The 26,436-nt window shown below is 38.3% G+C and overlaps 1 protein-coding gene across 1 annotated transcript; it reads left to right on the forward strand.

The window, feature by feature from the left end:
• Positions 1-528: 528 nt before the first annotated feature.
• LOC111924318 (collagenase 3-like) lies at positions 529-8,229 on the forward strand. Its single transcript, XM_023920480.2, has 10 exons — positions 529-880; positions 981-1,222; positions 2,315-2,463; positions 2,562-2,687; positions 3,559-3,720; positions 4,306-4,423; positions 5,023-5,156; positions 5,513-5,672; positions 6,416-6,519; positions 7,071-8,229. The coding sequence occupies exons 1-10, from the start codon at positions 758-760 to the stop codon at positions 7,169-7,171; spliced, it is 1,419 nt and encodes a 472-aa protein (XP_023776248.1). The 5' UTR covers positions 529-757; the 3' UTR covers positions 7,172-8,229.
• The last annotated feature ends 18,207 nt before the right edge of the window (positions 8,230-26,436 follow it).

Consider the following 26,436-nt stretch of genomic DNA (forward strand, 5'->3'; position numbering starts at 1 on the left):
TCTCCAAAGTAAATTAAATTCAGATTTTTTGTAGATAAATTGTATGAATCAGTCACTCTATATAACCTGTATTTATTACTAAAAAAAATGCTTTCAAATGTTCTTAACTATTTCCTGATATTTAGCATTTCTGTTTTAGAGTACATCAGACAGTAAAATACCCTGTAATATAGATAGAAATTCTCTTTAATGATCTCTGAAGTAAAATTTTTGTTAATACTATGGAGTTGTAGTTCTTTACAGAAACAAAGAAACCATATCATATTTTATATTCTATAATGTTATTTCCATAAAAATTACTTTGAACTAGTGTAACTACTGAAAAGTTGTGGAATTTACTTTTAAAATAATGACTTTTGTTATGTGTTTTTATTGTTTATCAAGTGGCAAAAAAACCAATTTTTCTAGCAAAGAAAAGTAAGTTATTGCAGCATTTTTGCCAGTTACTGACAGTGGAAGTTACTGCAAAATAATCAAAAAGTGTGGTTTGCTTCTGCCCATTTCTTCCCGCAGCCTATGTCAATATTCAGAGACCTTGTGTTTATAGGAGGATACAGTTTCAGAGCACTCAGCTGGAGAACGGATGCCTAAACCACAGTGTTGGGGAGGAGAAACAAACCAGCCACCTAAGCATGTTTACTTCCAGCAACAAGGAAGTTCTAACTTGTCCCTAAGTGGTGACTCACTGTGTTGAGAGTATAAAAGTAAAGGTAGCTGCTCTCTAAAACATCAGGGCTTCAGGCTTCAGAAATCCAACATGATGCAATCAGGACTTTCAGCTGTTTTCTTTTTCTTGTTGGGTTTGTCATTTTGCCTGACAATCCCTATTCCCCTTGAGGACAGCCATGAATTCACAGAAAAGGACCTTCAGTTTGCAGAGGTACAGTATAAAATAATTAATTTGCATGTTCCAAGAACAGTAAGCTGTGCAGTTACAACTGTTTGGAAATTAGGCTTATTGCTCCTTTTCCCCTTCTTAGCGCTATCTCAGGACTCACTACGATCTCCGTCCGAATCCTGCTGGCATAATGAGGAAGAGTGGAAACACAGTGGCAGCCAAACTTCGGGAAATGCAAGCTTTCTTTGGCTTGGAGGTGACAGGCAAACTAGATGAAGAAACATATGAGCTGATGCAGAAACCAAGATGTGGTGTCCCAGATGTGGGGGAATATAACTTTTTCCCTAGAAAACTCAAATGGTCAAAAATGAATTTGACATACAGGTAAATGCCTGGTATTTTGGGTGTTATCACTGTTACTACCTTCTTTCTAGGTGCATTGTCCGATGGCTTGCTCAGTACATGAGGTTGATGAGAGAAGGGTGCATTTGAATTTACCAAAATCAATGCTGCAGTTTAAAACCCTTACAAGCCCCACAAGGTGCTCCCAGCCTACATCGTAGCCCAAGAAAGTAAACATTATTTTTTTCCATTGCACTTTGCTGTGAAAAAGGAACCCTGGTGTGCTGTAAGCTAGCAGCTCCTCATTTGGTCTCCATATAGACACTCAGGACACATCCATGGTGCCAAATGAAAGAGAGGTAGGGGCTCAGATCATGAACTTCTCTGGGTCACTCCTTGGCTCTGCTTGGACCTGGTTTAGTGTTTGCTTCTGTCTTGTCCTGGACAGAGCAGTGTAGATGCAAACCAACCTGTGACTGTGAGAGCAGGCTCTTCCATTTCACATCCCAGAGGTAGATCTTTGTGTTTGGTCAGACAAATCTCTGTACCATGGCCTCCAAAAAAGTTGGCCTTAGGAGGTGAAGGGCTGACAGTTCACAGAGTAGATCCTTCTCCTTTATTTCTGCAAGGTCAGGTATCTGGGCTTTTCAACAGCTACAGAGTGAGTTTATTTAGCAGATTCCAAATATGAAAACACTAAAATATCTTAGTGCCATAGCCAGTGATAAATGTTACTTTAATATGGACAATTATAGCCCATAAAAATCACTTTGGATAATATTTTGCTCCTCCAGGAAGTGAGGATCTTGAGATATTTCATGACATAAAAAATTTTGAAGTTACTGATATGATTTTACATAATACTGAATATATCTGTCACTTTCTAATTCTTCTGGTGCATAGAAAACAAATTACAGAGAGCTACTGGATTATTTCAGATATCTCTGAATTATTTTAAAGACGATAGAAATGTTTATTTCTTTAATACTGTATGTAGCTGCTAAGCTCCTTGTTATCTGATAAGATCATATGACAAAAGCAAAAACTTTTAATGAGGTGTACAGTCAGATAAAAGTGCATTGCATATTTCTTCAATTCACACAATTTAACTGGAGATATTAATCTGTTTGACAGAATTATGAATTACACTTCAGATCTGAGACGTAATGAAGTAGACAGAGCTTTCAAAAAAGCATTTAAAGTTTGGTCTGATGTGACGCCACTGAACTTCACCAGAATACGAAGTGGTATAGCTGATATCATGATCTCCTTTGGCACTAAAGGTAACACAGACCAATTGTTTTTATTTTATAAGTAAGCTATATTCTTATATGCATAGGATGAAGTAATTAATTTAACTGCTTTGAATTTTGCTTTATAGAACACGGTGACTTTTATCCTTTTGATGGACCCTCTGGATTACTGGCACATGCTTTTCCCCCGGGCCCAGACTATGGAGGAGATGCTCATTTTGATGATGATGAAGTTTGGTCGGATGATTCTAAAGGTAAGAGAAGTTCCTTTCTTTGAAATGGTGATAGATGGAAAATTTATCCCTGTTTGATATCTGTGGACAGTTTGTTTTGCCTGTTTACTCTTTGTTCATCTTTATCTTCACACATAGAACTCTGAGTTTAACCTTCCATCAAAAATGAAAGTTTAACATGTGTTTAGCATAAATTTTAAGATATAACACTCCTAAATGAAGTGATTAAAAAAATAATGACACAAACAAAATTTTGTCTTTCTGGCACTTCACTAAGGGCAGCTAGTTCTGATCACAGACCTATGGGAATTGCATTACTAAAGCCTATAGCAAACATACCTCCGCTGCAAATTGTCTGTTTGCATTTAGTTTGAAAATTCATCACCTTGCCTATTCAGGACAGAGTTTAATTGAACAAAATACTGTTTTTCTTCACTGCATTAGGTCACCCTCTTGGCATTAATGGTAATTTCTGCAATACTGATATTAATATGGACTCTACAGCAGGTGAATTCTCACAAAAAAAATATTCTTGATTTGAGTAGGCCCAAGACTTCATCCTAGAGCTTTCCTGTGTTGCTAAGGAATTTCCAGAAATCAAAATCTCCCTACATAGTAACACTGTCATGTAAGAGTTAAGCTGAACACCAGCTAAAACCATCACAGTTCAAAAATGACAAGCAATTATATCTAGTGGAAGGTGTCTCTGCTCAAGGCAGGGGAGTTTGAACCAGGTGGTCTCTAAGGTTCCAACCCTTCTGTGATTTTATGGATTATTAAGATTTTTTCCATGTATTCAGTTGTCTCATTCATTGTCCCATATGTTAAAGCAGAGTGTCAAATATGGTGATGCAAGGAGATACACATTTACTTTTGCTGTAATTTGTTACAGGCTATAACCTGTTCCTGGTTGCTGCCCATGAATTTGGTCATTCACTGGGACTTGAACACTCTAGAGACCCTGGAGCTTTGATGTTCCCAATCTACACATACACTGGAAAAACTGGTTTTGTGCTTCCTGATGACGATGTGCAAGGGATCCAAGAGCTCTATGGTAAGTCTGTGTAATGGATAATATTTATCTCCTGTATCATTATAACCTGCTGCAGATGCACTGCACAGTTACTGTGAGCTGCAGATGTTCAGTAACAACAGTCATGACTGATAAGAAGGATTCATTGGAACAGGAGATGCTTAGATTTATCAGTTCAGTAAAAAAAAAATAAAGTAATGCTGCAGAGCACAGTTGTTCACTGACCTGTCTCCTTACCACTGTAAGTGATGGGGACCAGAGTCCTACCACTTTTTGACCTACCTGAAAAGAGAAGGTAAAAGAGATTCTAAAGGCAGAAACAGAATTATCCATTTTTCATTATGAAAAACATAAAGTTTTGGGGACCTTCAAAACTTGGGATAAAGAAAGCAAGTTCATTTAACACCTTTTCAGCACACTTGAACTGCAAAGTTCGTGAATGTATTTGGCTAGAGGAAAGAGAACAAATTTTTCCAGTAAAAATTTTTAACCCATTATGTTTTTATTCATCATGCTCATGGAAGATCTTCCATGTTCTGTTCAATATCATGAGCAACAGACTGAAAATTAAAATTGTCAAGCTTACATTATATTATATCATTCCAGGTGCTGGAGACAAAGATCCCAACCCAAAACATCCCAAAACACCAGAGAAATGTGATGCAGAATTATCACTTGATGCAATAACAGAACTTCGTGGAGAAATGTTGGTCTTTAAGGACAGGTAAAGACACTTCCATGTCAAGGATGGTAGATACTGGATAAAGTTTGAGCGAGCAAAAACACCATTTCAGTTTTTCACTAAAGATTTGGGTAAATGTACATTTAAAAGAGCACAAATCAATATAGATGTCACTTAGGAAACTGCATCATATATCTTTTTGGGCAGGATTTATAATGCAACTACAGACTTGGCTGCCCACTAATATGATGTGAAGATACTATGCCTGAAGACTGATATTTTTGTACACATTTTTAAATTCATAGGAATTTCTTCAACATGCCTAAATCTGGTAAATTTTATTTGGTTGAAATGTACAACATTCGTGAGCTTCACATGGGACAGCAGTGTTCCTCTTATGCTGAATGAAAGAAGCTTAAAATTTGTTGTTTGAGATGATCACTGTATGAGTGACAGAAATGGCCTGCAGTTGATGGCTGTGAGGAAAGGAAAGGTCTAAGAGTGGTTCTGTCTATTGAATATTCTGTGATATGATAACCATTAATTCACCAATAATTTATTTTAACTATAGCACGTCAAAGATACTGCTATTCTATGGTATGACAAGAAACATAAAATACAATCTTCCTTTTCTGAACTAGGTTTTTCTGGCGACTGCACCCTCAGATGGTTGAGGCAGAACTGGTGTTACTTAAGTCCTTTTGGCCAGAGCTTCCAAATAAAATAGATGCAGCTTATGAAAATCCCATCAAAGATCTTGTGTTCATGTTTAAAGGTGAGTTTTCAATTTTGTTGTTAGAAGAAAAATACACATATTTAATCAAGCTCAACAGGTAATTCATAATTCAATAATAGTAAAGGTAATTCATAGAAGAATAAAATATCCTACCCTGCTTCCTTGCTTGAAAAACAGTTTCACCTGATGCATATCTATAAAATTTTCACTGAATTAGATGTGCAATTTAGTTAGGATGCCCAGAATCATTGTACAAATAGTCTAATACCTACTGAGTATGTGATGTAAGAATCTTTTTTTTGTATGAAAATAAGGATCATGGTTTCCTCATTTTATTCTTCTCTCAAAGCTGAGTCCTTACAAAAGATGCGCTCATACTCTGTTCATACTTTCAGGAAAGAAAGTCTGGGCTTTGAATGGCTATGACATAGTTGAAGACTTCCCTAAAAAGATATATGAAATGGGATTCCCAAAAGAAATGAAAAGAATAGATGCAGCTGTCCATGTGAAAGACACCGGCAAGACTCTCTTTTTTACTGGAAATAAGTACTGGAGGTAAACTGGAGACAGATCAGTTTTGGTGTCCTTAGTCATAACCTGTCCAGATGTGTGGAAAGGTCAGGAGTTTGGTTCAAACCAGGTATTTGGCCAATCCGCTCTGTGGCCTTCATTGGTGCTATAGCCATATGCAACATGCTGTAAAGGTATATGAAAAGCTTTTATAAATATATAGGCACAGATTTTAAAAGCTGAAAGAATGTAAACAAAGTGCTCTAATCTGGGGGAATTTCTAATATGGTCATGCCTGCTAGACAAATTTCCCATCTTGTTTCCTTGAGTTGCTCATGTGACATGAAATGGTATCAGTGCTGTGAGTAAGAAATCTGTCCCACCCTAGGGTGTCTCTTTTTTACTGTCCATGAGTGGGGCTCACAGTCAGGTCTCATGCATAATTAAGACATCACCATCCCTTCCCACTATCGCTGGGCCAAGCAGCCTCAGGATAGGTTTGTTGTACCAATAAATCCAGGTACAATAATCTCCATATAATAAATACTTTATAGATCAGTTCTGAAAATGTAGCTTTATTTGCTTTGTGTTTTATTCCACTTCTGGTGGAGGTGTGCCCTGTTTATCACCCTGCATTTTATCATTGCACTAGACAGAAAGCACCCAAAGACTGCTGGCTTGCTTTGGGTGTGGGAAACTTCAAAACATACAAAGGGCACAGGCCAAACTCCCAAGCTGTTTAAATCCTCTGATTTTTTATTTTTTATTTTCTTTTGTGTTTAATATAGTTATGATGAAGAAGCAGAGGTTATGGAAGCAGGCTACCCCAGGCTGATAGAGGAAGAATTCCCAGGAATTGGTGATAAAGTGGATGCAGTCTATGAAAGAAATGGTACATAATCTGATAATTAAACCTTATTACAATTAATTGCCCTTGAAACTTGAGATTAATGTCTTGTAGAAAATTCTGCATTTGTTATTTTAATTTCTTCACATCAACACTTCTCTTCTTGACTAAATCAGTCTTTAGATCTAAATTGTGCTCTGTCCAAAAAAAAGAGCTCCTTGCTTAGGGAACCTAAAATGACATGCTTTGTGTAGAAATATTATAATGTAGTGACTGGAGCCCATTCCTATCCAGCTTTTCAGGGAGTGTTTCTGAGTCAGTGTCTTAAAAAACAAAATTCCAACTTTGTATTTTCCTGATCAAGTACAGTAAGAATTTGACATGAGATTAAAGAATATCAGTCGTTTTAAAACTCTGATCCAGCTCTAGAAAATGGGAATGAAGATCTTTAAAAATTTAGCTCAGCATTCTAAATATGAAAATGTTGCATTTGAATTATTAAAACTGAAAACAAGTTAATTACTATTTTAAGGATAATTTTGATGTGACAACACAGTTTCTTAGTGTTAATTCTTTTTAACTTTCTTTTTCCTTAGGTTACCTCTACTTCTTCAATGGACCACTGCAGTTTGAATACAGCATCTGGAGTCAAAGAATTGTCCGTGTCCTGCATACTAACTCCCTATTTTGGTGCTAATTACAGCTGATTGCCATATCACAGGCTGCAGAGCAGCTTGTAACATGTGGCAATATTAGTAAAGTGGGCATTTAGGTTTACCAAAGGACAGCAAGGTTCTATGAACAAGTACTAGGCTACCTACCACCAAATGTGCACTGTATATATGGATTTATACAGCTGCATGTCAGTCTGGAATTGATTTAACTTAATAGAAAGGACAAAAGAAATAATTTAATTTCATAGCATTTCAAGGCACATTACACCATATAAAGTTTGTCTAGTATTGAAGTGATGCTGGATACATCACACACTTTCATGAACAGTACTAATTCCCAGTGTTCTGGGCACATCTAACACCTTTCAGGGATCTCCTAGCATGTCCCAAGAAACAGACCGGGTAAGCCCAGGAGCTTTATATTTTTAAACTAATCACTAATCCTTCTTCCCTTTTTGAAATTCCCTTTAACATACTGGGAATACAGATGTGTAATGAATGATTGAGGGCTGCATGGTGACTCCCTGAGCAAGTAACAGCAATCAGCAATGATGAAGTTTAGGAATTCAAAAGTATTTGTATTGAACTGGAATGCCCCCTGGAAGCAGATGCCCGTGTCATCTTTAGAACAAGGAGAAGGTACAGAAGCAGTGAAATGTCATTCCAAATCAGACAGGAAAGCAGGAAAAGGGAAAAGTACTCCCTGGAGAAATATTAAGTCTGTATGATACAGGTGAAATAAGAAGGAAGCAGCAACAAGAGAATCGCACAGGTTGAAACTGTGCATGATGGTCCATTTGGTATCCCAACCCAGATGTTTCCAGCTGGTGTTAAGTGAAGTGGCATTTATAGAGGTTATGCCTGTGCCAGAAGAGAACCTGAACATCCAAAGCAAAATATTGAAAAGAATATATTTTTTCATGTTGGCCACTCTTTTAATATTTACATCAATTGTTTCAGTATATTGTAAGATTTTGGTTTGTTTTGGTTTGTTCTGTTTTGTTTTAATCAATGCAAATTATGTGGGACTGTGATTATTTTGATTTTAAAAAAATAATATTAAATAAACTGGAGGAATAAATTGACGCTGTGAAATTACTTAAATTAATTTTTTTTATGCTGCCTGTCACAGAAGCAATACAGAGCTATTGGGCAAAAGAAATCAAGATCCCTAATGTGTGTGTTTTATTTATTAAGATTTTAACTTCTGTTTAAAAATATGATTTATTTTTGGTCCCTTCAAGAAAAATAATTTTATGGAAAAGAGAAGGAGAGGAAGACAGAAGAGTGAAAAATGGAAAGACCCCTCAAATCTGCAAAATAAGTTGGAATTTGTCCTTATCATTACAGAAAAATGAGAAAATTTTAAGGAATACTTAAAAGCAGTTACAGATTAGTATGAATATTAAATATTAACAAGTAATTAAAACTATATTGTCCTGTTCTGCCTTCTCAATAACAACTCCTAGGTCAATCAATCATCCAGGCCCTCCAAGGAAAATTCACCAACAATTCATATCTTTAAACATAAATGTTCATGTTTAATGTATGGATAAATGTAATGGACATAAATGACCAGGCTTACCTAGTGATGGGCTAGGTGTGGTTAATTCTGCAGCTCACACAACATAGATGTTTGGTTGAGATAACTTAACAGATTGAGAGGTCTCTTCTGAACATAAAATTGTGAACTAATGAGTTCCAGATCTTATCATGCTCAAAAGAAATGCATGGAAATAGAACTGGAAAAAACCTTTACAAAATGAAAAACTTAAAGTGGACTAAAATCTAAGTTCTGTTTTATGATAAAATATCGAGAAAACTGCTGGGGGAAAAGTCAGTACAATTCTCTAAGTATAACAAGCATAATTTGGTTCAATTACATATAAAAATTTTTGACAGAGTGCGCTTGGAAAAAATGGTACTTGATATTGGGCTGAAGTTTCACATAATTACTTTGGCAGTGAAATAAGGCTCTGGACATATAACCCTAGTCCTCATTTCTCTCAGCAAAAAGACTTGGTGAAAAATTATATCAAAATAATAATGAATCTTCCATAAAGACTAGTTGTTGAGTCTGAGTCTCCTGAGTTTCAAAGGTCTGACATGAGCTGCACTGGATAAAGAAATGCAAACATGGACAGGGAAGCACGGAGATGTCAATGAATGTCTTTCATGTCTATGTGAATTTCTGTTAACATTGAACACTTGGCAGGGGAAAAGCATAGGAAGCCTTCAAAAGCCTTCAGCATGATCATATCCAGCTGCTATCCAGCCCAAACAGATTCCTGTTAGATGCCCGGCTGACTGGAAGCAGCCTTTGGTACAAGTCCAAGCACAGCTCCAACTTCTGTGTCCACATCCCAGCGAGAGATGGGAGCTGTCCTGTGGTTAGCTCTACCTCAACTGAGAAAAGTACTGGGCTGTCAGTTTCTGGCATTTTGTTGAGGAAAAAAATGGAAAAAGTTTCTTGCGCTGTGGAAGTGGAAGGCTGAGATCAGAGCCAGAAGGATCCTACTGCTGCTGTCAACCAGAAAGCAAAACTCTCCACAGTTCCTTGTGCCCTGGGACCCAGGGCCACCACAGGAGAATGACATTGCATGGGTGAGTGGTGAGGACCTAATGAGATATCGCCCAAGACTGTCAAGAGTTGAAAATAACTAAGTCTTTTTCCTGAGGCAGAGACTGAACTGGCTGGTTTCCTTGAGGTGTGAGTGAAGAAAGACTCAGAAGGCAGCTGAAGCAGCTGTCTCCCAGGATGTAATACAAGCAGAACTAATAACTTCCCACCAGGTTGTTAGTTTTTTATGTGGAACTACACAAATCCACCTAATAGAGAATGGATGGAATAGTCCCTATTTAATAGTAGGGGAGGTTTAGACTGGATATTAGAAAAAGTTTCTTCATCCAGAGGGTGCTTGGGCACTGGAACAGGCTCCCCAAAAAGTGGTCACAGCACCAGCCTGACAGAGTTCAAGGAGCATTTGGACACTGCTCTCAGGAACATGGTGTGACTCTTGGAGTATCCTGTGCAGGGCCAGGAGTTGGACTCAGCCCTTGTGGGTCCCTTCCTATACAGCTTATTCTGTGATTCTGTGATTGATTCTGTGATTCTGTGATTAGTACATGAATAGTTATTGATAAATGCATCTTTTATACCCATGCTGATCTCTGTCAGGAATGATCATTTGAAGGGGGAGAAAAGATAGGGCAAGAAAAGGAATCTGTCAGATTCTCCTCAGGGAGTTTTCTGTGTTGGTTACGTGATCCTGAACAAGCAGGGGGACTTAGAGGATGAAAATATATATATTCTAGCTGAGGAAAAAGTAAGAAAACATAATTTAAACTTTCCAAAGTGAGAAACTAGGCAACACTGTGAAAGTTTTCATGAGCTACATGAGATCTACTAGTAGCTGAGAAACTTGAGAAGGAATTCAAAGTTACAAAAAGGCTTTTTTTTCCTTAGCATAATCTCCAGAAACCTACTCTGAAGACACTAGATGGCAGTGACAGCTTTGCTTCATAGAAATTCTGAACAGAATATAATTATATATAATTAAAAATTATAATGGGAAATGAGGAAGTCACAGATAAGTAGAGTGAATTCTTACATTATGTGAAGATGTAAAAAACCCTGACACTAATAAATAGAATTATTTATTATATTGAAATGAAGATCTCTGCGTAAAACTTTAGGCTATAACGATGTTCAGGAAACTTCTAGATATATTCACTACTGGGGATACTAAGTTTTCAGTCTTTTCCAGAATTCAATGCAATACACTTCAAACAATACACTCTTGTCCTAGGCACAATGCAATCCCTTAGTCTAACCCCATTCATTGGAAAATTACACATACAGAGTTCTAACTGCCTGAGAACATGTCAACCCCTCATGGATTTTTACTGGATAGCAGAACTTATTGTTTCAGTATTTTATTGTATTAATTTACTGTATTATTGTATCAGCCTTCAGTCTAGGTCAAAGGATTGTATATTCACTTATGTTGTGGTGTGTGTTCATCTGTCATGTTGGAGGTGCTTTCTCTTCACACATATACAATTAAACTTTGTGGAAATACTGATGGCCCACTAACCAGAAAGCTTTGGGATGTAGGATCAAGACCTTCTGTTAATTATGTTTTGGGGGGTTTTGCATAACGTGGGGTGTCTGCAGACACTGTGAGTCCACACCAGTTTTTGAGTTTGATGTTTCTGCTGCTTCTGATGAAAAACATTTTCAAGAAAAACCTCAGTAGTTGTCCCTAAGATGATGCAGAGGGTACAAAGCCCACAGAAACTCCATCCAGCCTGTGATCTTCCTCTTTCCTTCTTAACACAGGGGATGTGGTTGGTACATCCATTTTAGTCACAGCCTTTTGATTACATACAGCAGCTTGAATTTCCAGCCAGTGCTGTTCAGGTCTACCTCTGGCATTCACTTCACCTATGTCCCATGTGCTGTGCTACAGAGAGTGTGCTCTGCCCCTGCCCTTCTACCCACAGAAAGTGGATGAAAGAACATTTTCCTCTAAGGAAACTCCTACCAGGCAACAGACAAGCAGCTTTCAGTCTCTTATTTAAATGCCATATAACAAATTTCCTACTGCCAGAGTAATACAAGATGGTGCATTTCTGTATGTATTGGAGTGAGCCGTCCATGTTGTGTCTTGACTTTTTTGCTGGACTACACCAGGGTCCTACCATTGGGCAAGAGGAGCCTGATGGTGCTGTGTCCTCAGAATAGTCACATCCATATTGTGTAATCTCTGCTGGACCTTACATGCTCTCACGTGATCCTGTTCTGCTCTTCTGAGAAGAGAAAGATGGGTCATTTCCAGGGCCATGTGCTGCTTTCTTATCCAAAATGACATTATTACAGAACTCTGTAATCTCATCATTACAGGGAATACCACCTAAGGAAAAAAGTAAGAAAAAATTCTTTTTACTCCTGCATTATTCTTATTTGAATATATTCTTCACAGGAAAAAAAAAATATGTAGCCCTCTTCAGAGTCTGTCATTCTAAGAAGAACCTGTGAAAGTCTGCTGGGAATCAGCCATATCTGAAGGGTCTGGAGTTTACAGTGTCCTTCCTACTACCTGTTTATCTAGCAAATGTCCTTTTCAGACTCATCTTGGACTGTCCTCAGTCATGTCCCCCACTGTGCCCCATCCTGAGAGGGGTGAGTTTAAGCACTGTCAGGAACTGCTGTGTAGCAGCAGCCCTGCACTAACCCAGCAAGCATTAGGGAGGAAGCACATGCAAGCCAGTGCAGTTGTGGGGAGGGATCCTTCCTGGAGGTGCTTCTCCTGGGCTGTTGCTGATGTCCCTTGCTGCTCTGCACAGTCTCTGTCAGGAAGGACATAGCAGTTGCAGCTTTGGCTGGTGGAGTCAGTGCTGTTGGTAGAGGAATCAAACCAATTTAGGTGACCTTGGCAGACAACCAGGGCTTCAGGGTCCCAACAATCAAGGCATAAAATGCGTATATATATACATGTGTTCCCCCATGGTGGGGGGGTTGGAACTAGATGAGCTTGAAAGTCCCTTCCAACACAAACCATTCCATGATTCTACGGTTCTATGATTAAATTAATGGTTCCAAGTTGTTTTCAGGTGAATCAGGAGCATTTAACATATAAACCCTGGTCCAAATGTGCTATTTTGCTATAGCACAGTGGTGATATAATTGCAAATAAATCATGCAGAGGTGCATGATGGGGTCAGAAGGCATCAATGGTGCAGAGAAGACAGGGTAAGACAAATGCCAGAAAAAACTTGGTCATGAAAGTTGCAAGGACCCATGGGATAAAACATCATATCTGATGTCTCCCAAAGGAAACTGCAGTACAGGTAAGCCAGGAACATTAGAGTTGTCTGTGCAGTTTCAACAAGGGGCAGCCACGATGTGGCCAGGCAGCTGGAACAACTGAGTTTGGTAAAGTGGTGGCTCTCCTCCTAGCTACATATTCTGAGCTGTTGGTCTCAGTTGATTAGATTATACCCTGCAGCAAAAACCACAAAGAAAAGCCATTTTCACTATTCTAGCAGAGCCTAAACAGAAGGTTGGTTTATGTCTCAAAGTAGCCCATATCAGAGAGTTAGCTGATGCATGGGCTATCCAACTGTAGTTTCCACAAATCACCCAAGGACTCTTTCTTGTGAAAAGTTTGGGTCTGTAACACTAATTTAGCACACCATTTTTCTTAGAAAGTGCTTTGGGAAGATTTTTTTCCATTTTCCAGTATGGATATTCTGCACCAAAACACAGGGAAAGAAACTCCAGTAGGGTCACTGGTACACCAATTATCTTGTATATGAGAACATATTTCCAACTGAGATCAATTTCAAATTAGGAGAAACAAAAATTAAATTATGCTCTCAAAGTACTGCAGAATTGTTCTGTGTAAAATTCTGTTGAAAATCGGGGTGCAGGAAATAAAATGCACCCAGGTCTATCTACAGTGGCAGAAAACTGTGGTTGAATTTGCAACAGGGAGATAGAGATCTATAACAGGAGAATGAGGATGTAGTAGGAAATACAAAGCAAGTGATAGCATCAGCTTATTTCCAATGACTATATTTGTATAATTAGTTTTAGTACCTGAAGTGTGAATATAAAGAAAGAAATAATCAATAAGAGCCTGTTAGGATTTGAATCAAGATTCAAACAAAACAGAAATCTTAACATAGACTTCACTTGATTTTAGTTCAGGGAATAATTTCTCAGATAACAGCTGCTTTGCAAACTGCTTGGGAAAATCATTGCTCTCATATAAGCAGTCTCAAATTTAAAAGCATTTTCAGAGAAGATACTACAAACACATGTTTTGGAAGAGCTCCTGGATATGGTACCATCCGAGCATTTCAAAAAAAGTGCATCAAAAGCGGTTTTCTGCTGAGTGCCAAGGAGGAAACACTCAGCTCAGAACTTCACATTTTGGAATTTTCTGTGCTATGTTCATAAGACTTAGGGTATGAGTTACACTCTCTGAAACTGAGTCACTTGATGTACAAAATAAATATCGGATGTGGGCTCCTTCTCCCTCTGTGAGGCTGCACAAGCATCAACTCCAGAAGGAAAATACTTGTTGAATAATTTCAGGCTTAAACAATCCAGTTCTGTGGATGCCTTGAATAAACACCGGAAATTTTAATTATTATGATTCCTCTTACTCTATTCATAGCTCTCTGCATTAGAATTTTCATGGCACTCCAAGGAATGATTTGCATTATACTGACACGTGTTTAAACTGTGACATAGCTCCTTGAATCTAATCATTAGAGTGGCAGAATGTTAGCAATATCCAGCTGCCCAAATCAGGCCATCTCAGATGGTCCTATTCTTTTTTATCTATAATGGAAACAAGGAATAAACAAGATCCTGTCCTGTGATATCTCAAGCAATGCTGAATTTTACATAGTTTTTCTTTAGTTCTTTCTTGCATGGATACAGGCATTCTTAATATCCACACTCTCAGCTGAATTTCAGATTTAAAACAGTAAACTCAACAGATTTTTTTCTGCTCATTATGAAAGGCTACTCTCCTATGATCTATTTTTAAACTTTTATCCTTGTTAACTGAATGTGTTCTTAAATCAAGAAACAGTATATAAGAGGACCTACTCTCTATAAGTTGCTTGTTTTTATATCTTTAGTGGAGTTCTTATTTGTTTTAACTTTAAAACTGGTGTTACAGTTTCTTTCCCTTTGATGTGAACAATATTTTTTAATTCTCCTCACAGTTTTGGCAGACACTTTTCTTGCTGTCTATTTTGTAAGACTGTGTGACCAGCACTAGACACCATATTCAGGTCAGGCAGAATCAGGTCATTATGTTTCTAGAATTATCATTAATCTCTTCCTCTACACTTTATAGCCTTATTTTTTATAGACGTGTATTAGTTTGAGTTGTTATAATAGGTCTACTTTAATCTCAGTCAACAGAGATTTCATCTAATAAGGAAAGACAAGCCACAGGAACACAAATTTAAGAAATGCCCCCAAAATTACAGGAAAATAAGCAGGAGTCAAGGACATCATCAGTATTGCTTCAGTGATTAGCTATCCGCAATTTACTATCTTGTCTGTGTTTACTGAAAGTCAGAGATTTACAAGTTCAATATGCGTCAACACCAACTGCCACTACTGAATCACAAAGAAGCCCAGCCATCCTGTTAAAATAGAACCACTCAGGAATAAAGTCATAGCTACTAGGGCTAGACAAAGCCAGAGGACTGTATGAAACTAGGAATTATTTTCCTTCCTCTGATGCATCTTACTACAGAGTACTACCCACTCAGATTATTGTGCCAATCTTATGATGCCAGGTCTTAGAAAATGATTTTATAAACAGCCAGAAGGCAAGAAATACAGCCTGAAAATACACTTCTGGGAAGCAAAGGATCTGGGAAAATAACCTACTTTATAACAGGGTAGAGATTTAATGAATGTATGGAATGCAGCCCTTGGGGTACAGGATAGGAACAAACAGTGGCAACAGGAAAAGCGGGAAGGTTATTCCTAGCAGAAAACTCCACCAGTGCTGTTATCCTTACAAGGGAGGATACATGAAAGCAAAACTCAAAGGAGCAAGAAATGTCAAGTCGACCTTTACAAATATGTAAGACCCACAGCTTTGATCTGATGCTGAAATGCATGGGCGGATTAAATCACCCATCATCGCAGATTTGGCTGCAAGAATATGGGGCTGTAATTCCAACACCAGCACCCCCCAACACACCTTACAGCAGCCACAGCTGTGTAGGTGGCACATATGTGTTTAGGCTCAGAGTGGGTAGACTAAATTTTGATGAGATGATATAATGAAAATAAGTCCCAGTATTATTTCTAGCAGTGCAATTCGTTACTGAAAATAGTGCGCATGTAAAATATCTATTTCTTAAAATATCCCAATGACATAATTAGCCTCACTTCCTCTGTGTTAGATGACTAAACAACGCACTGTGTGTCTGCACAGCCAAGACAGAAGTTGCAAGGCTGTATGATAGGGTGATTACTATATCATTAGTGACTTGCCATGACAATGACCAAAAGGGACTCCTGCTTCTGAAATGTTGGGGCTGAAGCAGAAGTAAGCTTTAGGGGCCACATAACTCGAGGTAAATGCTTTCTGTTTTGGCACAGACATGCTCTTTCTTGTGGACCAGAGAAAAGCAGTCTTCGTAACTCCAGTTTGGGATGAGTCCATTCCTCCTCCAAAGAGCTTACGCTCCAGGGAGATGTAACACACAGGAGCTGGCAGGAATAACCACAGTAGCCCATGAGCAGAGCTCCAGCCTGCAGGAGTCAGTCCCAATCCACGGTGTACTTCTTTTCCCCAAATCTGGATGACACGCTTTTGCTTGGAGAAGGCAAAAACAGAGACAAGGGCCACCAAGAAGAAGTCCAGCAGGGAGCAAGGAGCAGAGAGCAGGGAAGGCAAGAGATGAGGAGGCAGAGAGAAGGAAGGGTGACTACCTCAGACTGCCCTGGACTGTGGCAGCTCAGTGTTATAATGCATCCCGCTCATGTGGGAAATGCAGAGCGGGTCCTTTGCTGCTCTGTTTCCTTCCTATAACAATATCGTTCTTCATTTGATTCCTACAGGAAACTGAAATTCAGGTCAGGAATTGCTTCCAGACCACTTTGTTTAGATGTAGGGAAGATGTTTAAGTGCCCTGGCTTAATGAGACTTCTTAAAAGTCTCATTGAATGGCATGACATTGTATCTTCAAATTTTCATACTTACAGTGCTTTGTCACTGAGTTTTTAGATTACAGTCTATACTGGACCTTTTGCTAAGAATGAAGCAGACTTGTAGGCAGATGTGGAGAAATAGAGGATTTCCAAGCCTGCCTGTTTATTCTCTGTTTTCAGAGTCAGGCTGAACCCTTCCTGTTTGAAGTTTCGGAGAATGAAGGATGGGTTATTTTTGTATAAACAGTAAATATTTTCCATGAGCCAGCTGGTTTATCAGATCCTGCATTCTCAAAAGGAGAGATTTACTGGGACTTGGTGTTCAGTTTTAAGTAATGCATCTTTCTGCCAAAGATTTCTGTTGCTACTTAACACAAGTAATGCCAATGAAAGCTGTCTAACCCTGTGTGTGAGATTAGCTAAGAAACTTCTGATGTTGTGTTGTATTCATTCCTTCCCATTACAATTAAAAGAGAGCAGAGAGCAAACACACCAACTGGTGGTAGTGATCATGCCAGAGATCTGCCTTCACAGGCAGAGTCATTGTGGTCATTCCCATATCTTAGAACACTAAAATCTAAAAAACTGATATACTTCTGGGGTATCTGAGACTACATTTCAAAGTCACTTCAACAGCTAAAACTAATTCAAATACAAACAATTTTTCTGTGCATGTCTGAGAAAGTGGGTCTGCTCCATATGCTCGGCAGTATTTTCATTATTTTCCATACTGGAGATCATCACAAACAACTGTGGAGGTTTTGTCTTGGGAATATCCCAGATTTATTGTGTGGGTGTACTACTTGTCTAGCATGATCCTGTTGACTAGTCTGCTTCCTCACTTTGAATCATTAAATATTTCCATCAAGCAGATTGCACATATTTTATTTTGTTCAGCTCTCAGGTGCCACAAACCCTTTCTCATTTGCTGTGTCAGGCATTCTTGCTTCAGCTAGCATGGAGTAAATAGCAAAGACCTGGAGGGCCTTTCTGCACCCAGCAAAAGAACAAACCAGCCAGCCTGTGTTATGTCATGCAGCAGGAAATAAAGCTTGCTAGGACTTGAATGGAGGTTAATATAGTTTGGATCAGTGTTGAAAGAGCAGTTTCAGTGCCTTCCCTGATAGGTGATTTCTGTAGCAGTATCTGCATTTGGATGTCATGGAAGCAAGCAGGATTTCCATCCCCTGGGGTCAGCTGTCACATAAATGACACAAATCAAGCATCTCATTCCTCTCACCTTGCCCACCACTCAGTGCCTTAAAATTTTTCATGTTGTTTAGTTTCAGAGGCTTCAAAAGGAATTCAAGTTATCATCCAGCAGAAAACACCTGCAGGTAAGGAGATGTACTACTAGTGTCCTGAGGCTTCATCAAACACTTCTCAGTTACACTCTTGTCCCCAAAACACCTGGCAGTGAACAGGCGATGGCACACGATGGCAGATGATGGAATGTAAGAGACTCACTTCTCTAAAAAAATTATTACAAAACAGTTCATTACTGAAGGAAGGTACAGGACAACCTTCAGGGAAGTAAGAGAAAGTAAAAACCCAGAAAAGAACATGCACTTGTATAAAGACTTTTTTCAACAGATCTGGTGAAATGCTTCCATAGTGTTCCAGGGAAAATGAAGAAAATAAGTTAGGTATATAAGAAAGAAAGAAATTATTTTGTCTAACAGATCTGCAGGATAAATGGTAAAACTCCTTTTTTCATACTTAGCTGTGAGGCAAAAATAACAGAAGCAGCACACTGGAGTCATTGCTTCTTTATTAACAGTGAATACTTCTGTCTGTGCAATCACTTCTGAGTTAAAGTAAGCTATTTGTGTTCAGTGGACAAGGGTTGACTTAAAGTCAAATAACTGGGACATCATTCAAATTATTTCAATTTGAGTTTAAGGTGAGGTATCTTTAAAGTAGATTGATTGTGAAAGAAAAAGAAATTCTTCTTTTGGAAAGATAAAAATTATTTTTGTTAAAGAATGAGTTTGGTTTTAGTAATTATTTATTGATCTGAAGGAAAAACCCAGTGGCTTCACAATTAGTTTCCAGAACTGTGGCAGCCTTGGTGCCATGACCTGGGCAATCTGTTCCAGTGACCAACAACAGTCTCAGTGAAAAACCTTCTCCTAATGTCCAATCTCATTTTACCCTGATGCAGTTTCATTCCATTTTCTCATGGCTGGTCATACTGGCACCATGAGTCATGCAAATGAAACAATTTTCACCTTTATCACAGAGACAAACAAAACCAGAAACCAAGCAAAATTTTTTTCTGGCTAAATGCATAAAGAAAGTAGAAAGATTTGGCTCTTATTGAAGGTAATGCCTTGAGGTAGATTAATGTCCTTAAAATAAGGACAACACACTTCATTCTTATTCATAGGCTAAACCTGTCTTACATTACCTAAGGGACTCTGGTTATTTTGCAATCTTGTTCTCTTTCTGTCTGATCCTGGGGCATCCCTGAAGTTGTACAAATTGCTAAATCATCTCCACTGTTCAACAGTGGCTCACTTCCTCAGGTATCTGCTTTTGTGCAGATTGAGGACCGAGCCATAGCAGAGGTAAAGGGCTGAAGCCATCATGAGCTATTGAATATGGTATTAAGAGGAATATTTATTACATCTGGGCTGGACACATATTTCCAGTAAGCACATGCCAGCCTTTGGGAGACCAGATGTGCTCCTGTGATGCTGTGTTGGGGTGTTATTGGGGACCCATTCTCTTTCCATGGACACCAGCTTCTTACCACATAGTCTAACTTTAACCAGAGTAACAGCCTCTAAACAAAATGCTAAGCCAGATGTAAAACTCACCTCTGCTTCCCACTTAGTCAATGAAGGAAGGTAGACAGAAAGTGATTCACAGCGCTAATATCTCAGCTTCTGTCTGAAGGCATCTGTTTTTCTTCATTGACTGCAGTTAGGAAACTGGATGACTGTGCTCCTAACCTAGACAAATCTATGAAGCTGCTACATTTATGGAAGATTTGTGTTAGATTTAGCCAGATTTCTGACTTTACATATAACACCTCGCTTTTTAATTTTTTTTAAAAAATCAAATTGCTGACAGCAGCATTCTGACAACATTCTGATACGTTGAAGTACTTTTCAAAGTTTTTGTCTTTGGGGCATCTAGTTTCTTTTCACCTTTGGTCCCTCAGAAAATTCAGATACGCCCCTCATTCAAGTACCTGGACATTTTACTCCAGCTAACTTCTGATCAATTCATTGATTTTGTGCAAGCTAAGTCAAGTTGCTATGACCTAGTCACCCAATGACATTTCACATTTTGTAGTCACTTAGCAAAATCGAAGCCAAAATAGAAATACTTCAAATGGGGGCACTGATTACTGGCAATAACCATGTTGACTTTAATACTAAGTAATACCAAGGTCCATCTGGACCTTGCAGCTGTTTTTGTTAGGAAGATGGGGTGAGCGCTTCTGGTGAAACATAAATGTAAACCCATGCTATCCCCTTTTTATTTTCTTATGCTTTTATTGAGGCTCAGAAACAGAATCTTTGTTTAAAACTCTTTTAATGTATTTTAAGTGTGTACTTTAGGGTGAGATGAATCACATTCTCTGTATGCCAATCTTTCAGGAGAGATAAAACACTAAGGGAAATCAATTTCCAAAGATGAAATCATTCCCAAAGATGACTTTCATGGCTTTTATTTCTCTAAAATAATTTCAATATGATCAGAATCTACACAGGGATCTCAGTCAGATGCTCAACTGCACATAATTTTGATCCAGATAAATTTCTTTTCTTTTGAAGTGACTTCTTTGTTTTAATTCAGTCACATCATTGTGCTTAAGGCCAACTGATCATACCTTTATTGTTTCTCACATCAGCCCACAATGTGCACACATCAATAATTATGTTCCACTCACAATTGTGCTCTGTCATGTTATTGCTAACTTTGGCCTTGGATTCTTGTTCTGAGATACTATCTACTATATTTGGAAGCTTTCAAAATTTAAATGCCTTTGTCTCTATTTAGAGTCAAAAATTAAAGATGAGTTGAGTTTAAAAAATCCAAAGTTACAATTCAGGACTATTATGCAAGAGGGGAAAAAATTAATAAGGATTGGGCAGAATATATAAAATAACATAAAAAGCAAAAAAGGAAGAAATGTGATATATTTGCTTGCAAACAATTGTTTTGAATAAATGAATCTTCATTGTACAAATATTTTCAAACTACGCTTGAAGACATAAAAAACAGATGATGTAGAAAGATTCAGGAAGCCTCTGTGGTCAATAACACTTTTGGACAAAGAGAGTAGAAGTGTGAGAAAAGACAGAAATAAGCCAAATTTTAGCTGTTATTGATAACAGGGAAATAGAGGCAAGACAAATCTCTGTTGAGAGATTACATGATTCCACCTCTTTCAGTTTTGTCTTTTCCCACGGAGCTCTTGCTCTTACAAAGAAAATAAAGAGCCCAGGCTGATCAATATTGTGCAAGTGACAAATCCAGATTAACCCACCAGATAAGCATTCTAAAGTGAGACCTCAGTAGGCTCCAGCTGAGCATGTAGGTCCATGGCCTCAGTTTGGCAGCACCAGTGGCTTCTCTGCCAGGTGCAGAGACCCTGTATGGGGTTGCAGCTGGGCAGGCCCTGCTCCTGGGATGGGGACTGAGGAGACTGGGCTCTGGCACTGCACTGGGGAAAGGAAGGAAGGAAAGAGCCTTTTCCTGGCTTCAGTTAGTTACCAGCTTTGGCAGCTGCCATGGCTTGTGTGACAAATCTTACTGTGAAGTCCAAAGAGACACACTGGGGTTACTGAGCTGGCAGGGACAGGGTGGCAGGTGACTGTGGGTTCAGTGCTCAGCCCTCCCCCAGTGCCAGGTGCCACACTGCAGGCAGAGCCTCTGGGCACAGCCAGGCACCCTGGCTGACAGCTCCAGTAAAAGGGGCCATTCTGGAGCAGGGAGGGCACAAAGCTCAGCCACAGGAGGACACAAGGCACACTGTACTTTCCAGGACCAGTGGGTGACACTCTCTGTTGACCTGGATAGGTGTCCCCAGGAGGCTTCCAGTGGGTGCAGAACATCTGCATACATGACACACTTGTGGTGCTGCCTCTCCTGAATTGATACCAAAAACACTATTTATGAATGTACATGTGCCCCAGACTCAAGGAAACATACAGTGAATATTTTCTCTCAAGGAAATTCCCTGAACTATTTGCCTTAGCTACTTCTTGGGAAGGATCAGTGCCCAGGCCTTTGTTAAAGTATGTGTGATGTTCAGAATATTCCCCTGTCCCACTGGTGTCTCCTCATTCCCACAGACCTGTGTTTCCTGGGAATTTGTTCAGTCCCCACCAGATCTGTTCTGCAGGGTGTGGAAGTGGGTACGTGACTGCTTCAGCAAAAAGCAAATTCTTCCCAATAGTTTTCACTCAAGAACAGAGCCTCAAGCAGATACTTCTAATTGACTCACTGTGCTAAACAAGCTGTAAACACCTGAGTCATGCATCATATTAATACTCTTACAAAAGAATCAGCTTCAAGAAAATTGATAGAGATTACTGAGACAAAAAGATATTTCAACAATACAATTTAGGTTAAATACTCCTTTCCTGAAATACCTTCTGGGAAGCACTGAGATATATTGGTGCATTATATTTAATTCCACAATTAAAGTATGGTAACAATGAATGTACTGAAGAATTTTTTTCCTTAAAAACTTTCCAGAAATATTAACTAGATATGTTTTACTGCCATGGGGACAAGATACTATAGGACAATGAAAATCCTGTTGTCCTTTCCACATAATTTTTTGTGTAATAACAAATAGGATTTTTTTACCCATTTTTTCATTATCCTTCTTGTACCATCACTGTCGTTTATAACTGATCAGATATATATCAGAATCCATAAATTGCCTGTGAGCAGAACACACTCTTGTCTGTGTTTCCAATTCCCTGTGCTAATGGTGGTTAACATGACAGCCAGCTGGTTTTGGCACTGTCTATTTTACTAAAAGGAAAAATAAAGAATTGCTTGTACAGCTGCACAAAAATGTGGAATGTCTCTCTTGGAAGGACTTATGTCACTGTTATAAAACTCTTTTTATGGTCAGTGGAGACACAGAAGAAACTCTCTAAGAGTTGTTTCACTTTGTCTTAAAGGAGTTATTTCAGGCAGGTTCAGTGAATTATGTTCCCCAGATACCTCTTAAGAGCAATGGAAGCTGCACTACCAACAACATCTATCCCTGTCTTTACACAGATAAAAGAATAGCTGGACCTCAAGCCTATTGTGCTGGGGTCTTATTACTAAGAAAGGACATGACTGCAGCTCAATACTCCAGTCCTCTAAAGCAGTTTGTCTGCTGGTACAAAGACCTCCCTTCAGTTTCTTCCTTCTTCAGGCTCTGCTAGTTCAGTGAAAGAATATCCTTCCCTTTTCCTGTAAATTAGCTCCCCTCCAAGGTCAGCTGTGCATCCAGAAACCTTACTAATCTTTTCAAGGAATATTTAGTGTAGACAGGACAAGCAAGGTGTATAAGCAGCTGCTAAAGTTGTCCATCTCTCCTTCTCTCTATCTGCCTTTAGGCACAAAAACAGGCTGTGCTTAAGTTTCCTTATTAGCTGTGACAGATGGAACCATAAGTGCTGCTTTGAGTGCTGGTCCTTCCCTGCTCTGATGGATGCAATTATTGCAGTGTAGAGGTTACAGGGTAGTTTTCATCAAATATTGTTACTTTCATTTTCTTTGCATCAGAACTGTGTTTCAATCTTTCCTGTGTGCCTGAGAGTGATTATTCATCTGCAGTATAGTACTTTGGTAGTAAGGTTAAAGTTAAGGTTGTCCTGATCCAAGTGTAGGAAAAGCAGACTGAGAGAGAAACATCAGAGCTCTGAACTTTATTCTTTCACCATAATTACCCATCTATATGCCTCACTTTGTGTTGGCTGTGTTGTTCTCTGTATCAGAGAGGTCCATAAGAGCATGGATTGATGTGTACATCAGCTGTGGCACCAGTGTATGGTTAGAAACTACACATTTCTGTTTCTGAGCACTTAGCAGAACACTACTGCTCTTTTATATGCTGTGTTTCAAGGAAAAAAAATAATCTTAAATTCAAAATGTATGTTATAAGCAATATCTATTTGATTTGATCTCATGCCTTAATTTAATAGTATTAAAAAATGTGTAAAACCAGAAATCAAAATTTGTGAGGTTCTAGAGAAAACCTATATTTAATGTTTTCAGTGTTCTTGCTACTCAACTTCTTCTGAAGTTAATGTGGATTAATTTATTTTTTTTTAAATAAGCCCTTTCCCTTAATTTGTCAGCTTTGAGCAGGAAATGGTTTCTGAATATGTGAAGTAATAAGTGGTGTAGAGGTTTGGAAGAGCTAACACATAATATGGGAAATTTTGGGTGGTTTTGACTAGTATACACTTTTAAGGGAAAGGAAAATTTTGTTGTTGGAAGAAAGAAAAACAAGGATTTGCTGAGCATATTATGTTTGAGAAATAATGAAAAATTCTCTATTAAAAATTTAAGATTCTTGTATGATTACTTTTAGCATATATTCATTATTATCTCATATTCCATATTATGGAATTTCTCAAGTGGGCAGCAATTTATTTCATTTTCTGCCCAACTATGATTTATATTCAAATTGAGCCATGCTTAAGCCCTTATTGCAACAGGATAATTTTTTCACTCTCCCATCAGTGAAATCTCTATTATCACCAAAGAAAACTCAAACCAGATTCTTTCACACTCTACATAAAATGAACAATCTTTCATGTCAATCACACTTTTCTTAATTTTTCCTACAATGATAAGTGAGTATGTTCTCAAATAATCATCAAAGGAGACAAGAAATCCTTTATTTGCAGTACTTGGGAGCAAACTATGCACAATACATCTTTTCAGAAGAAATAAACCATGGAAATAGTTTCTAGATTTTGTATTAGAAGTTGGTTTCAGATGTATTGGGATGAACTGTTTCTTTAACAAATATTTTTTTTCTCACCTTTACATTTTCCTGGAATATAAGGGAAGATATACCTGTCTCTTGAAGAATGTTGGCAGGTCAAAAGAATGAAGCTTTTCAGATTAAAAAGAAATCAAGGTTTTAAATGTTCCTGCTTTCCTTTCACTGGATGTCTTCAACTAACATTAATAATACCTGGACAACAAAAACAACTGTTCCCTTTATTATTTTTCCATCTACTGTGAATAGAATGATAATACCTCTGTATATTTTGTTGCCTTTTTAATTAATTCACAAATAACATTTGCGTTCTGAAGTACAATAAGGAGAGACTATATGACACAGATGTTAGAAAATTATCCATTTTACACTGCACTCCAGCTGTGACAAAATAAAATTTGGATACTGCAGAGGCAAATTCTCTATAGTGTAGGTTCTTTGAGCATTACAGTGTTTGAAAGGATAATCCTGTGTCACCTTGGACAATTTCAACTGTATATTTTGCAGTGGAAGTCCAAAGATCAGTAACCACTTCAAGAAATGTAAGTTATGAAAAAAATATTTTTAAAGTATATTAAAAACCTCACAGCCTATTGCCTGTGGTCTTTTCACATTTGTACTATTAATTAAACCAAATCTCCTAACTATTTTTCAATGTTGCAGGTATCTATTTGCTAAATTGCATGGATAAAAGAAACTCTTATTAAATAGCAAAATGTTCATGCCAGTAAAAATAATTTTTTAAGGTTTGAAAGATAAGCAAATGACTTTAGAATCAAATGCAATATGAGAGGGTTTTTTTAATGGTATAGCTACAGGTGCATTATGTAATCTCTGTAGGGAAAGATAGCTGCCATGTGTGGGGCTGAGGAAATTGTTACAAAGGTGCAGGTAAGGCTAACCAGAGTTCCCAGGGAAAATAAATAATATTACAGTTATTGCTGGAGAAAATGAGAAAGACAAGTTTTGACCTGTGGACAGTAGGTAGTGACTGGGAGGAAGCTAACTTATGTGCCCTAACCGTGTGTGAGTTGATGCTGAGGGTTTTGGTACTGAGCACAGCCGTGTGATTTGGTGCCCAACACATCTGTGAGAGACATCCTGTAAGTCTCCCTTGGTTTACCCCTGCTGGCTACTGAGAGAGTACATGGTTCACTGGATGAAGAGCCCTCCACTGCAAGAAGTTCATGTATGATCAGGAAATCATAAAGGGTTTGTGATGAAGTGTTAACAGCAAGGGCAGGAGAGATGCACTGACAAGCCCTGTGCATCTTGTAAATGCATTATCTAGGGAAAAATCAGTCATTATGAATTACACAGCTGCCTATTACTTCATTCCTCAAACTCCATGAAAACCCACAGCACTTCATTCTGTTCACATACACCTGAATGCTTCTCTTAAATCTGGGAACAGTTTGGCATGTCTTTAGCATGTGAAATAATACCCTAAGGCATTTTGGAGAGAAAAGACTGTGATCAAGTCTTACAAAACTGTAGTGAAGCAACATCCTGATGAGCCTGCCTTGTGTTCTTTAATTAGCTGGAGGCCACAGGATAGTCATTTCCAAGTCATGTGAGTCCAATTCCTTGAGAACATTGTGAGCATGAAA

This window comes from Cyanistes caeruleus, chromosome 3 (assembly GCF_971803275.1).
Source record: "Cyanistes caeruleus chromosome 3, bCyaCae1.hap1.1, whole genome shotgun sequence".
Taxonomy (NCBI): Eukaryota; Metazoa; Chordata; class Aves; order Passeriformes; family Paridae; genus Cyanistes; species Cyanistes caeruleus.

Bases quoted from the DNA above. Each gene is read 5' to 3' on its own strand.
- LOC111924318 (XM_023920480.2), top strand. From the start codon at position 758: ATGATGCAATCAGGACTTTCAGCTGTTTTCTTTTTCTTGTTGGGTTTG. The intron at 5,157-5,512 runs GTGAGTTTTCAA...TCATACTTTCAG, and splicing joins TCTTGTGTTCATGTTTAAAG to GAAAGAAAGTCTGGGCTTTG. The intron at 5,673-6,415 runs GTAAACTGGAGA...TGTTTAATATAG, and splicing joins ACTGGAAATAAGTACTGGAG to TTATGATGAAGAAGCAGAGG.